The following is a 15,305-nucleotide window of genomic DNA, read 5'->3' as shown; positions in this document are numbered from 1 at the left end:
TCTGGCACGCTGTGGTCCGTGTCTCCTTAACGCGGATCAAGTGGAGACCCGGTGGCCGAGAAATGCGGCAATCCCGTTTCAGGAGCGTCAGTCCGGCTGGCCTGGTGCGGCACACCTCCGGGAGGTCCACGAGAATGAGCTTCCACGGACGTATCGCCTGTCCCTTGTCCAGCTCCCGTTTCGTTACCTGCCGCTCCTGCGGCACTGGCTGGTTGGCCAGACGAGATAGCACGTGGGCCGGTGGCTCTTGGTGCCGCTCCTGCGACACCGGTTTAGCGGGCTCCGCTCCTGAGGTACCGGCGGGTGGGAGAGGCGCTTCCGTCGTCGCTGGCTCCGCGTCCTGGTTCGGCACCTCTTCCTTCTGGCCGTGGTCGGAGAGGGGCCGCTCCGCGCCTCCACTTCCACTGTGCCGGGCCCGGAAGGGGCGTCGGGCTTGGAGGGGGCCACGGTCTCCACGATGGCTCCACAGGAGTGCAATGAGCGGATGAGAAGTCTCTCGACGCTCAATGATTACTGCGCGGAGGAGACAGAGTCTAACTCGACGCGGCAAAAGATATAATTCGAGTCTCTCAACGCTTCCTCAAGGCGAGATCGCCGAGTATAGCGGTAGGATTCGATGCTGGTCCTTGCGCGGCTTCGCCTTAAATTGCCACTCGAACGTACTTTAAACGCGAGTAATTGTACGTAAGCCGGCGACGCGCCGCGGCGAGCCACGCAATCTGATAAGCGCGTGTTGGCCGGGCGCGAATTTGTCAGGCGCGCGCGGCCCATATTCGACTTCTCGAACAATCTTTCTATCTCTTTTTTCGTCAAAACTGCTCTATGCTACTCTGCACTGTATGAATTTCCACTGATAAAGAATAACATTATAACATAATACAAAAACTGTAATTATTATTTATATCTAATTATACAAGGTGAGTTTTATTTTGTATGCCAATTATCTTCACTAATTATCTCAGAAAGTATTGGTTTATTGGAAAAATGTTTCAGATAAAAGTTGGAGGGTTTATAGAGGAATAATGGATGATCTTATTAGATTTTGAGTCTGGAACTCATGTTGAGCCCAGTAGGGTCTAAGTCAAATTTTTTAAATAAAAACTTTTTTTTTATTACATCATTTTTTTCTACTAATTAATATAAACAATCTTTGTTTGAAACATTTTTATTTGCCTTATACTTTTTGAGATATTCAAGAAAAATTTGGTAATTTTTTTAATATTTAGCTTATATCTTGATAAATGCTTGTTGGAGGAGAAAATGATACAAGACTTTTTGACTTGATATGGTCTCAAGAATATGCTATTGCAATAATACCCTAATTTCTTTAAATATTTGTGTATACATTTTCTTGAAGCTTTCATGTGTACACAATTATTTAAAGAAATTTGAATACTATTGCAACAGTATATTCTTGAAACCAAATCAAGTCAAAAAGTCCTGTACCACTTTTCACTCCGACGAACATTTATTGACAAACATCTATGTAAGGTGGTCCTTTCGTGAGAACAAGTATTAGATAAGTACCTAAATTTGATATATGTTAAATATACAGTAATAAGGGACATGTGTACAAAAACTCAAGTAAGGTTACCAACACTTTACAAGAAGTAAGTCATTCTAAATGTGCGTTCGCGGAGCGTGCCATTGTCATTCTATCCTTGTTTACATCTAATGAACGAGAAAGATAGAATGATGCAAATCGCCACGGCCGAGGTTTTCAACGAATAATACATAATAATACATTATTCATGTTTTAAAATATTCCCTGAAGTTTCCGGATTTTGTACATACCTTAAAAATAAGGGCTTGCCGAATGTTTTGCTCTGATATATGAGGTTAAATAAGTAGTGGATCCAATTGCATATTGCTTTACTCGTACTGTCATGCCTGACCTTGAAACCGATGGCTGTACCATCTATTTCAGCGTCGACCTCCGAGCATAGCGGCGGAGCACACCAGCCAACCGGGGCAGCCCAGACGACCGACTCAGCGCAGAGCATGGCGGAGCCGTACAACAAGCCGGGGGAACCGACCAATCCCGACATAGAAAACGTCGAAGGGGCAGATGACTGCAGTTTCGAGAGTGTTGCGAGCACGCAGATCCTCTCGCCCATAGAAGAGATCATTTCCGAGGCAATTCGCCTTGAAAGAGGTCAGCCAATCGAGAATCAGCCTGCTGGACACGGCGAGGCACGTACACAGCCCGCTGGACACGGCGAGGTGGAGAAACAGCCCGCTGGACACGGCGAGGTAATTTCAGTCATAACCGGCCAACCGAGGAGCACCGGGGACGACAACACAGTAGGCCTGAAGAGCCAAACAGCAGCGCCGGACCAATAGAGGGACTCCGTGCGCGATACATTATTAACTTTTTATTATTAACATTCAAGTGCATGTGCAATGTAGATCATAACTCGTACGAGGGAACAAAGTTATTAGAGTCCGCGTAAAGGACAGAGAATAGGCGTATTATTTTATTTTATTTTATTTTACTCAATTGTGCATGTTTATCATAACTACTCCAATAAGGAGCGATTTTTATAAAAAATACATATATATCACACCTGATATCCTTATTCAATCCTAAAATACCTACTTCAATTAATTTCAACATTAGAGTCAACAGAGATTCATTATCAGAAGTACAAAAGTAAGTTTAGCAAAAGAGCCAATCACAGGCCAACGTTCCATTATGGACTCAGACAAGTATAGAGTCATAGTTCTTGCATTCATATTTTCTTTGTTTGCTATTTCAATAGTTTGCATACTACTGCTAGCGTATTCCAGCGTGAACAAAGCCGTTCCGTATTACCAGGCATAAGAAAGATTCAAAGTTGCAAAGATGAAGCTCAAGGAATACCTGGTGGTTACCCTTATTATATTCCTACCAATTATCATTAACTTTCCAGACGTACAAACCGTCAGTATGATTTTCACCCTTTACACCTTATACATCCTACTATTGAGCCTCGAATTGGATCCCAGAGTGATTCCCGAGGAACCTTAAGCCTTTCCACGCATGATTTGCGACAGCGAGTGCCGAGAGCACGAGCGAGGGCTAATCGAGCCCATAATTAATATTTTATGTTCATTTCTATGTTTTATTATTAATGTAACAGTAAAGGCATAATGCCGAATAACGACTACCAATGGGACTTATCCCAGCCCGTTTTATTAAGAATAGCGCTAGTTGCGTTAGATTTATTAGTGTTTTGTATTCTCGACACAGCGATAGCCAATAGGAGCGATTCCTGGCAATTCGACATAATTTTACAAAGTTTCAGATTGATTTATGATTTTGCGAGGCCAAGAGCCAATGAAAGCGCGAGGCGCAACTTATTCCGATAAGCGCGACGGATCGACCAATAGGAAACGAGCGTAGCTCCGCGAAGCGAGAGAATGTCGTGAAGCGCGCAATTGCATTGTATAACTTTATTTACGTTTTATTTCATTTATTCCCTGTCGAGTCAAGTACGATTAATCGTATTATATGCAATATTATGCATTATTATTCATTTTATATACTTACCGTTCGGATAATTATTGACGACACGAACCAGTCCATTGATTGGGCGAGACGATCCCGCGAAGACCCGGTACCTGAAAGAAAAGGAGAATTAATAAAATTTGATTCTAGTAATATGCTACTTACTTGGTTAAATAAGGGAACGTCAAAGAGACCATTTTTGGTCACTCGGAAATCGTTCCGAGTGACTTGCCGCGAGTTTGCACATAGTGCAGATTGCGACGGCTGGCATTGGTTGCCGCGTCCGAAGCGAGAGCCCATGTCCGCCGTTGCGATGCCACCACAGTATCTCAGTTAATTGCAAGCTGAGCCAATGCAATCGGCTCAGCCAATGGGATAAGCGCCGTAGGGATCGTGTCGCTCGTCACCAAGCGACGCGATTGGTTAAATAGGATGGCGCGCGAGATTACATCATTTCGCGCGTAAAGACGAGGCAGCGCGCCTGCGCTAGCATCAAAGTGGGGGCATGAGAACCGTTCCTCCGCGACAGTTCGCCGGGAAATTTCGAGGCGTGAGCACGTTTCGACGGTCGCGCAACAAAACTCGATACGGTGTACTTATCCCGTAACCGCCTACGATAAGTGCGAGTAATTAATGCGTACATCAGCAATAATAGCGCAGGAGAGTTAGCCGTGATAATTCGAGGCGTGAACACATTCGCGCACAAAACTCGATACGGTGTACTTATTCCGTGGCAGTATATAATAATTACGCGATTATTAACCACGCGTTAACGGTTTTTAACCGAGGAAAGCTCGAGACGACGGTATTCAGAGTTCGTTAACAATCGACGCGAGCGAGCGCGCGATAGAACCTGTCCGTGCGTGTACCGAGATACTGTAACTCTGGAATTATTAAATTATTATTTGTTTATAATAACTAAATTCTGATTATTCGCGACCCCAGTGAATATCCTCTCCGTATATCCGTGTCATACGTGCGCTTAAAACGGGCGTTGCCAACGGCCTTGAACACGTCCGCGACGTAGACATCGGCGGCCATTGAGTCTGAAGGAAGGACGGGGCACCGCATAGCAACAGGGTTTCTGTATTCACCCGAAAAGATACAGTGGCGACCGTAATTACAGCCCAAGTAGTAAGTGGCTAATAACTTTTATTTAACAATATTAATCGTTGTTCCGGTCACAACCTAACCTAAATCGAGTCCAACCGCACTACTATTGTGATATTTTTTTAATTAGTAAATAATTAAATACGATTAAATCGTGCGTGTAAAATCATGTTATATTATTATAATTATTGGGATGTTGTGTAATGTTTGTCACTATGTTTGTTTTCAATTACCTCATGACGGACTGTTACTTGACTAACTGGGTCCGCGAAAGGACCACCTTGTAAGTTAAATATTGAAAAAGATACCAAGTTTTTCTTGAATATCTCAAAAAGTATAAGGCAAATAAAAAAATGTTTCAGAGAAAAGTTGTTGATATTAATTAATAGAAAAAGATGATACCATAAAAAGGGGGTTTCTATTTAAATAATTTGACTTGAATCCTATTAGGCTTAACACAGGTCCCGGGTTCAAAATCTAATAAAATTGTCTATTGGTCCTCCTTGAACTTTCCAACTTTTATCTGAAACATTTTTCCAATAAATTAATACTTTCTGAGATAATTATAGCGGAGATGATTGGCACACGAAATAAAAATCACCCTGTTTATTTCATACATAATTACATATTAAAACATAAGAGTACGGGGTTAAGTATGACGTGTTCCGATATTTACTGTCTATACTAAAAATCTATGGTTAATGTTATACATACACTTTAAATTTTCAGTACTGGATATTAAAATATTGGAACGCAGTTTATACCCAGTTTAAATTTTTCTTACTTATGTATCTAATAAATGAAGCTGTCGCTCAGAAGAGTTTGATAGAAATCAAACTGCTTGGTGCTGCTCTGCGTGAACTTCCACTGATGGAAAGCAACGTAACACTGCAACATAATACTAAAAACAGTAATTATTATTTACATCTAATTATATATTTTAAACATAAAAGTAGGTTAAGTATAAATCTGTATTGTCATATTCACTATCTATATACTGAAAATCTGTAGTTGATGTTACACGTATACTTTGGATTTTTAGTATTGACGATTAATATTGGAAAGTATGGTTTATATCAAATTTAACTTTTTTTTACTTACATATTTAATAAATAAATCTTTTGCTTTTCTATCAAACTGCTTGGTGCTGCTCTGGACTGCATGAACATCCACTGATGGAAAGCAATACTGTAACATATAGCATAAGAACAATAATTATTATAAAACCATGTAAATGGTTAAATAATTATGGTTAAATCATTTAATTAATGATTAAACTGCTTTTTAGGAGATTTGGGATTGGCATATTTCTGTCACGTATCTCCAATTAAGGGCTCCAGTTGGATTAAACTGTTAAAAATTTTGAGGTTAAGTTAGCATCAAGATTTAAGTATGAAGCCGTTAATAAATAATTTCATTAGAGACTCGTTCAATAAGGTTATAAAGGCAAATATATATATTTTAAGATGGTCATTGAAATGGTTTTTATGATATTAACGTGGTTTTTGCAGACCATTATGCCACGTAATCCTTATTTTTGGATTTAAAGACAAATCGCCAAATATATATGTACAATGTACACATATTAGTAATAATTATACAAAAATACTTTTAAAAATATATATTTGTGTGAACAATATTTATTAAATAAAGAAAAATTACCTGAAATTAACACGATTGTTTCTGTGCGGTGTCGTACACGTGATTGCGTGATCCCACGGAGCCATGCAAGAGACAGCGAGAAAAGACCGGGAATGGTGGGGGTCGGTGCTGCGACCAAGCGCATAGCCACACACACTAGCGTTCTTCCCTCCACTTACGCACTCAGAAACGTTCTGTTTATCCGTGTGACAAACTCGTAATTTGAAAAGTTTAATATTGATTATAAAAGAAATATAAATTTTAAATTTTATACATTTATTTTATTATCAATTTACTTACTGGCTCTTAATTAAAAATTAATTGTATATGGGGCATTTCACGCCAATTCGCAAGGGGTCAAACTTCGACCTTTTTATTTTTGATGGCCGCTCGTTTTTTAACAGGTTTTTACGAGTATTAGACTCCTGTTAAATTGTTTCTATAATAAATGTAGCGTTTCCGAAATAGAGCCTGCGCAAAATGAGGACTGCAAAATTTTCAATGAATTTTTTCGCCTATTAGACAACGTCTAAGAAAAAAATTCATTGAACATAAAATACGCTATTTAAATCATAGTTTAAAAAAAAATTATCTCAAATTTTCATAATAATGATTTTAAACTAATAAAGTAAAAAAACACACAAAAATTTGAATATCTCAAAAACCCCATTTTCTATTTTTTTTTGAAATTTATAGGGAATATTCTAGGGAGTATTAGAAGAATTTTAAGACTAGTTGGAAGTTGCGCAGAATTTTTGGGAATTTTTTATAAATTTTTTTGTGAGGCAGTAGTAATATTTGACTCACAAGAGTGTAGTTAAAAACGCGTTTCAGATAATTCTGAATCGATTTAGATATACATTTTTAATAATGCTTGATGAAGATCTCGGCATAGCACACGAGAATTGCGATGAATAGTGTGGGAAAGGCGAAAAAAATAGATTTATGAGGAAGTTTAATTCAATAATTACATTTGTTTAAGAACATATTATATATAATTTTATTATTTTGTGCTCAGTATAATCAAATGTACTTATTGAATTAAACTTCCTCATAAATCTATTTTTTTCGCCTTTCCCACACTATTCATCGCAATTGTCGTGTGCTATGCCGAGATCTTCATCATGCTTTAGTAAAAAAGTATATCTAAATCAATTCAGAATTGTCTGAAACGCGTTTTTAATTACACTTTTGTGAGTCAAATATTACTACTGCCTCACAAAAAAATTTATAAAAAATTCCCAAAAATTCTGCGCAACTTTCAACTAGTCTTAAAATTCTTCTAATACTCCCTAGAATATTCCCTATAAATTTCAAAAAAAATAGAAAATGGGGTTTTTGAGATATTCAAATTTTTGTGTGTTTTTTTACTTTATTAGTTTAAAATCATTATTATATAAATTTGAGATAATTTTTTTTTTAACTATGCTCTAAATAGCGTATTTTATGTTCAATGAATTTTTTTCTTAGACGTTGTCTAATAGGCGAAAAAATTCATTGAAAATTTTGCAGTCCTCATTTTGCGCAGGCTCTATTTCGGAAACGCTACATTTATTATAGAAACGATTTAACAGGGGTCTAATACTCGTAAAAACCTGTTAAAAAACAAGCGGCCATCAAAAATAAAAAAGTCGAAGTTTGACCCCTTGCGAATTGGCGTGGAATGCCCCATATATAATTACCTTTTATTATTATAAAACAAATAACAAATTTATAAAATTAAATACCACCAATTATAAAATTTATCTTAATCACTTTTATTCCCCAAAAGTACAAGTCAGTCTCTTTTGATTTCATCACATTTTTTTATTTAGATTTTTCTTTCTTTCAATCCAAAATTCTTTAACTGGTATATATTATCTATGCAATACGTATAATTGTGTGATACCTTAATAACGTCTTAATGACGTTAATAAATGTCATTAAAATGTCATTTGACATTATTTTGCTACTTAAAGTATTATATTTCAACAATATATTGCAGCAATATTACTGTAATATTTCAATATTATTTAAAAACGTGTAATACATTAGTAATATTTCTTAAATATTTCATTGTAATACGTAATATTTCCACTATATTGCAATATTACTGCAATATTTCTGCAATATTGTGTGCTGTGTGGGACATATATAAGCGTATATTTTTTGTATAGATTAAATACATTTATATATTTCTTTTTACGTGAAAAATTTGTTATCAAGTATTATAACTATTACTTGACTCTTTACTTTGCGCGCTTATATATAGTATGTGTCAAAATACCATTAGGCGTGCATCTAAAAAATTGTCAAAATTTTTGACATTACGAAGACCTCTATTTCTATCATGAAATTAGATAGAGACTTTTGAAGTTTAAATGGCATGCACGCATACACGCAGACAGTGTAGAAGACGACAATCTCGTTGCCCGTTCGTGAGATCGAGCCCGAGCTTCGAGCTTGCAATGTTATTTTTCTATTTCCAGTTACGCACACAGAGACGCTCTGTCTATCCGTGTGACGACGCGCCGTGCGAGATTGTCATCTTCCCTTTTTCTCACTCTTACTCATGCGATCAAGGCTGCTCTCTTATGCTTTCTCAGCGTGAATAATGTATGTGCTATTGTAAAAATACTGTACAATCATAAAAGTAATATAAAACATACAGGGTGCCCCAGAATTCTTGGTACTTTTTTCATATTTAGATAGAGCGAGCCAAACTGAGTCGAAAAGTCATGTACCATTTTGCAATTTTCGCAATAGTTGACAAGTTATTAATGATTAAAAATCGACGTATTAGCCCGCCCTCCGCCAAATCCAAGCGCGCGGCGAGATGCGGCCGCCCCGCGGTCGGCGCGCGGACAGTTGTTTACTACAAGCGGCGATGATTACGCACGAGCGGCGCGTAACGCCGGGCCCCTGTCCTAAGCGATGATAGTTTCTCGCCTTTTTTAAATAGAAATAAAATTTTTTAACAACATAGAAAATTTTTTTCTGCGTACGTATGTACACATATGTGTGCACATGCATACACAAGAAAATATCAATTCTACTGTTTAAAAAAGCGATTACTCAATTTACCTTTTTTTTTTAGTAAGTAACGACTGTCTTTAAGCAAGAATATTTTCATGATAATAGTCTTAAAATGTACAAATTTTAGAAAGAGTCTTTATTATGTACTCGAAAGAAGAATTTATATTTCTTCAAAGAACATAATAAAATTTTATCAAAGAAAAGTCAAAATAATAAATAAAATAATATGAGGACCCTCGAGATTAAAATAGGAGAAGGCTATAAGGGTCAGACGCAGATCACAGTGCGTAATATCAGAAATAAGTGATTTATTCGTCGTTTTGATACATTACATCGATCCGTACGTTTCGGCTCAGTTTTGAGCCATCTTCAACGGTAGTTACAGAAATTAAGTTACACGTTCTCCGTACCGTATGGTGAGTTTACTGATTCAAAGTATCAGAAACATAGACCAATTGATCCATATCTGTAAATTTGTTCAATTAATGTTGAGATATTAAAAAGATCCCTTAGGAAACTCAACATACGGTACGGAGAACGTGTAACTTAACTTCTGTAACTACTGCTGAAGATGGCTCAAAGCTGAGCCGAAACGTACGGATCGATGTAATGTATCAAAACGACGAATAAATCAGTTATTTCTGATATTACGCACTGTGATCTGCGTCTGACCCTCATAGCCTTGACTTCTCCTATCAAAGTAATTAGCAAATTGAATTTTTGTTTTAATTTTGTATTCTTAACTGAAGAACTGAATAATTAGAATGTAGAATATTATTTATTTTAAGTAATATTATCAAGAAAACATTTTTTGTAAAGATCATCGTTACTTAAAAGAAGAGAAAACTGAGTAATCGGTTTTCTTAGCACTAGAATGATATTTTTTTACGTGTGCGTATACGGCACGCCATTTTACTATTTAATATCATCATAAAAATTCTATCAAATTAAATCGATACCTAAAGAAAAGAAATTATTATTATGTCTAGACATACTTATAATTTATCGAATTATTATTAAGCTATAATTGAAAATGCAGAATTACAATTATGTCTAGACAAAATATTAATTCTGAATTTGTTTTACGTTATGACATAAAAAATTGTTGGGAATTAAAATTATGTACGTAATTGTAATTCTCAAATTTTACTTATGTACGCAATTTTAATCCTTGAATTTCTATCATGTACACACAATCGTAATTCTGGAATTACTTTTTTTCTTTTGGTAAGTAACGGGGTTTTTTAAGGGGAGGTTACACCTCAGAGGCCCAAAAAATGCCTCAATTTCAGGAATTTTTTTTTATATAAAATAAATACATATGGAAAAAACTTTTCGGGGCTTTAATTCGTACATAAATAGAGATTAATTAAAAAAATTTTCAGAAGAAAATAATTAAAAATGGCGGCTCCAGCTCTCAGTCCACGAAGCCACACACGGCGTGGTTCTATGTGCGCGGGGCATTCCACAGCCTTGCCAGTTGATCTGAAACCAAAAAACCAAAAAAATTCTTAAAATAAATTAAATTTGGGGGGCCTTATGATTTTCCGATTTTTAAAAAACCCCCTTATAACAAAATGGTGGCCGTTTGAAAAAAAAACCTCTTTTTTCCCTGTTTTTCTTTTGCTTCAACGTTCGAAAAAAATTATTTGCAATCAATTTTTTGAAAAAAAAAACGCTTCCTGAAGGCCCCCTAAATTAAATTTCCTTTCTTTTGCGCCGTCATTCATTGAAATCGGTTCATCCGTTAAAGCTGTAGAACGCCCCGCGCGCCGAAAAATGCTGTTTCGAGAAAAACGCGTTTAAAGTTTTACGTAGTAAAAAATCGTATTTAATGTTTGTTTTTGACAACTTACATCTAATCAGCCATTCCAGCACCATATAGAGTCCCTTCTTCTTCCTCAAAGAAATTGTTCTGCTGTATTTGCATGTTGATTTTTTCTATCCTGGCCTTTTTTACGAACTCCGACATGTTTTTATCCGCTGCCGCGATGCGCTTTTCGTCAGTCTTCACGGCGAAGTTTTTGCTGTTGGGCCCGACGATGATTCCTAACGTATTCATAGTTTTTAAAATAGATGAATAGCCTTCATTAAAAATACCCGCAGCTATATATGTCGCTATTCTTATTGTTTCTACGCCGCAATGAAGGTGTTTAGGGGCCAGTTTCCATATGCAAGCGTTAAAACTCTCATTATCATTTTGAGTGTTTCCACCGGTGCATCTTTGTAGCAAATCGTTACTGGAAAGAGCCTCATACACTGGTCGAATGGCTTTTTGAACCGATTCTTGAAGGGCAGGTTCGTGGTGGAAATCAGCGAGTCGACCCGTAGCTTCTGCGACACGCCACTTGCACCAACTGTTTTCTCCTGGCGGGCAGTTATCATGTTTAGGTTCGTCATCCGTGGAACATTTATGATGGAAAGTTGCCCACACAGCCTTTTTCATTTCCTCGGCCGAATCAGGGTGTCTTCTGATGGCAAGTCCATAATATAAAGTGAGATCTTTAATTAATTTGTCGGTCAACTTCCCTGCACCTTTGCCTCCGATACCTTTATTTTTTTTCTTGACATCGCGCAGTCGTGTACCCATCCGCTTCTGCACATGACCTATGCATTCTTTCTTTTGAATAGTGAGGTCACTATAGGGATCACATTCAAGGAGAGCACGGAAAGTTTTAGTGTCTCCGTCGCCGATGTACGTAGCATATTTTACGCCGAGCAAATCTGAGCGACAAAACATTTCTTTCATACAATCCACTTCCATCTTACCAGCATTTCCGGTATGATTTATGCTGCAAATTTCTTGGTGAGTATCGTACCAAATATCATATTCCGTGGTTCCTTTTTTAATGGCCCAATTGCTGCAGCTTTGACAGAAAGAAGATTTGACGATAAAATCTAAAACTTTATGTGTGTATTTTCCAATCAACGTTGCGACACCGAATAATGATGAAAAACCTCGTTTTTTCCAGGATCCGTCGCCAGATACACTCAAATGCGTTTCTTCATTTCCTGCCTCCACGTTCTTCTGCTTTTCTTCGTCAATCGCTTTTCGTTGAATAATTTTAAATGTGCTCTTCGATGCCTCAAGTAGATTGTCGATAAATGTGTAATACGTACGATGTCCAAAGCCGGTAGATAATTCCATCAGCGAACAGAAAATGTTTATCGACTGTATCCCAAGTCCCAAAATGCGCATAACAAACATTAATCGGCGATTTATTTCGTACGCAGTTTTCACTAACGGGCTTGAAGGGACGCGGCGTTGATTCTTGCACTTGCACTTGAGAAGTAAATTGAAGCCAAGTCCACGTTCACACGTGCGAGTAAATGTTACATCCCCGTCACATTCTTTACACTTTAGACACTGAGATAAAAAGTTGAAAACAGTTAGAAAATTTATAATAACGTTATTATGGCCAACATCGATTTCGATGTCATCATAACTCGCGTCCTTCATTTTCTTGGCTGAAGTGCTAACAAAATCTGTCTCATTTTCCATTTTCTCTGGATTGTAAGTGAATTTCTTCTTTCGTAGCCGATTTGGATGGATATTTCCGAGTGATTTCCGCGTGTTCGGCATTTTTCCGACACTGTTACTATTCACACGTTCGACACACAACTGAGAACACGTTGCTTCAAGGAGAACGATCGCCCAACTGAGAATACGCAGGTATACGAGTTTATTTTGTTATTGGCTCCTGCCTCCTTACAAAGGACAATACGGCGTATACGAGTTTATGATAGATGGGAATGTGTCAAAATTCGTTGAGAGGGGCACAAACTTGCCACCTATTGTAGATTCACCCATCAGATATAGAAAAAAAGTCTCCTCGCAAGACCGCTCCGAGGGCGCCGTCTATACCTGTTTTCCAGCCGACGGACCGTTCCGCCCGACAAGCTGTAACTCTTAAAATACTTTCGATATGAAAATATCCTTTTGCCCACGTATTCTTAACAACTTAAGGATGAAAATTAAGCAAAAAAAAAATTCGATTTTTTCATCGTTATGAAGTGTAACCTCCCCTTAAGAAAGAATATTTTCTTGATAATAATCTTAAAATGTATTCATCACAAATTTTTGAAAAAGTGTTTATTATGTACTGGAAAAAAAATTTATACTTCTTCAAAAAACATTTATACTATTTTATCAAAGAAATGTCAAAGTAATGGAGGAAATGGAGTAATTGGTTTTCTTAGCACTGAAATGATATTTTTTGAGCACTTCGAACAGTTCTTGCATTAAAATATAAAAATATTTTAATGCAAAGTGGATTAGACCTATTGGGGACACTATTTAAAAAAAAATGCGCCATGTTTTCTACCGCAAGGTGGTGTGGAAATGATAGCGTTCTATCATTTTCTTGCCACAGAAAAAAAATTATTTTTTGGCTCGCGATCTTATATCGCGATTGCTATTCATGCACAATTCACACGCAAAAAATATCATTCCAGTGCTAAGAAAACCAATTACTCCATTTTCCTTCTTTTAACGGTCATCTTTGCGAAGAATATTTCATTTTTATAATAATCTTAAAATACACTCATCACTCTCTTTACTTAAAACTGTTGAAAAAGGGTTTTGTGTCCCCGCGCTAATTCCGCGCTAGTTGCCATGATACCGTAAAGTAGGAACCAGCGGAACAGAATCGAAACGATTCGGAATCGGAACGCGTGACGATGAGCTCGTCCCTTTTCCCCAGCGACCGTGGAAGCGAACGCACGTGCACGGGCGAGCGAGCGAACGAGCGAGCGAGCTAGTTAGAGAGAGCGTGAGATAGGAGGAGAGAGCGAGATCTCCAGATCGTTAAGAAAAGATAAGTCAATTGTTCATTAACTGTCCGCTTAACGGACGCATTATTTTTCTGCTGAAAAAGCAATTCCTTTTTTTGTTGTTCTAAGCGATGCGAACCTGTATATGTATAATATATTGTATTAACCGAATAGCTGACAAATATACGTTTTGTTCCATATAACACATGTGTTGGTGCTGCTAATAATCACATAATTCATATTCACCAGGCAATTTTCAACAGGTTATGGGCCCAGGTATGCCCAGCGTGCTCAGTTCAAGCATTCGGTGAATATAATAATTAAATGATTACAGCAAGTTGATAAAATCGGTGACAATATTAGTAATAGTAAAAACCAGAGAGACGAAGATTAACATATTAAACGAGTCGAATGCTAAGCACAGATATTTCGAGATAAAGTAAGACTACAGCGCGTGTGTTACGTGAAGAAAAAAAAAGGGGGAAAAGGGCAAACACGAAAGGAACTGAAGCTAAACATTGACGGTCGCGAAAGATCACGCGCGCAGAAGCTGACGCGTCAATACGGCACAGCGGGAAGAGGGATCGAGCATCCGCGAGCATTTATATCTCAAATTGTATCGATCGGTCGCGAGCGTGAAAATAGCATAGGTGAGAATCACGCGAGGCGAGCGGCAGGTTGGTAGTACGGAAGTGCGTGTCGTGAGTGAAGGTGGCGAGGAATACGCGTTCCGTGACAGGTCGAGATCAGGTACACCCGTGGTCGTTAACACGTCAGAACGTAATAAGATAAGAAAGTAAAAAGTAAAGTAAAATTAAGATGGCGAAAAACGTAGGCGATGACACCGCGAGTGTGGAACGCTTAGCTGACGCGGAAAATTATCAAATCTGGAAATTTCAGCTAAATATAATTTTTCGGTCGAATGAACTGTACGAGATAGTACATTCTGATGCCGATGAGAAATTACGTGACGCCGCGTGGAAGAAAAAGGATGCCTCAGCTCAGAAGATAATTGTTACGACGATTGAGAAGAAACCGATGATGCACATAATAAACTGTAAAACGGCACGAGAAATGTGGCTGAAGATTTCCACGATATACGAGAGAGACAATGAACAACAGAAATGCAGTCTGTTGCAAACATTCTATTCGCTGTCAATAGATAAAGGCGAAGATATGGCTTCATACGTAAGCAAGCTCAAAAATATTGCAACGAGACTCGAAGCACTGGATACGAAAATCGATGATGACATGATCGTCTCGAAGATACTCGCAA

General features: G+C 37.7%; 1 protein-coding gene and 1 long non-coding RNA gene across 4 annotated transcripts; both read right to left on the bottom strand.

Moving 5' to 3' along the window:
• Positions 1–5,038: 5,038 nt before the first annotated feature.
• On the bottom strand, positions 5,039–6,477 carry LOC143895356 (uncharacterized). 2 transcript variants are annotated; one of them, XR_013256291.1, is made up of 4 exons: positions 6,263–6,477; positions 5,702–5,788; positions 5,385–5,488; positions 5,039–5,123 (listed from the first exon to the last, which is right to left on the bottom strand). It is a non-coding gene; the product is annotated as an uncharacterized LOC143895356 (long non-coding RNA). The 2 variants fall into 2 exon arrangements; XR_013256290.1 differs by lacking the exon at positions 5,039–5,123 and having other exon boundaries at positions 5,305–5,488.
• Positions 6,478–10,504: 4,027 nt separating this feature from the next.
• Positions 10,505–12,191, bottom strand: LOC143895352 (uncharacterized). 2 transcript variants are annotated; one of them, XM_077402406.1, is made up of 3 exons: positions 12,076–12,191; positions 11,113–11,980; positions 10,505–10,741 (listed from the first exon to the last, which is right to left on the bottom strand). In XM_077402406.1, the coding sequence occupies exons 1-2, from the start codon at positions 12,083–12,085 to the stop codon at positions 11,115–11,117; spliced, it is 876 nt and encodes a 291-aa protein (XP_077258532.1). In that variant the 5' UTR covers positions 12,086–12,191; the 3' UTR covers positions 10,505–10,741; positions 11,113–11,114. The 2 variants fall into 2 exon arrangements, with proteins under 2 accessions (XP_077258532.1, XP_077258531.1); XM_077402405.1 differs by lacking the exon at positions 12,076–12,191 and having other exon boundaries at positions 11,113–12,035.
• Positions 12,192–15,305: the final 3,114 nt, after the last annotated feature.

Source organism: Temnothorax americanus, unplaced genomic scaffold, assembly GCF_048541705.1.
Source record: "Temnothorax americanus isolate GAGA-0224 unplaced genomic scaffold, ASM4854170v1 Scaffold154, whole genome shotgun sequence".
Classification (NCBI taxonomy): domain Eukaryota; kingdom Metazoa; phylum Arthropoda; class Insecta; order Hymenoptera; family Formicidae; genus Temnothorax; species Temnothorax americanus.
This window is presented reverse-complemented; position numbering and strand designations above follow the sequence as displayed.

Bases quoted from the DNA above. Each gene is read 5' to 3' on its own strand.
- LOC143895352 (XM_077402405.1), bottom strand. From the start codon at position 12,020: ATGGAAGTGGATTGTATGAAAGAAATGTTTTGTCGCTCAGATTTGCTC.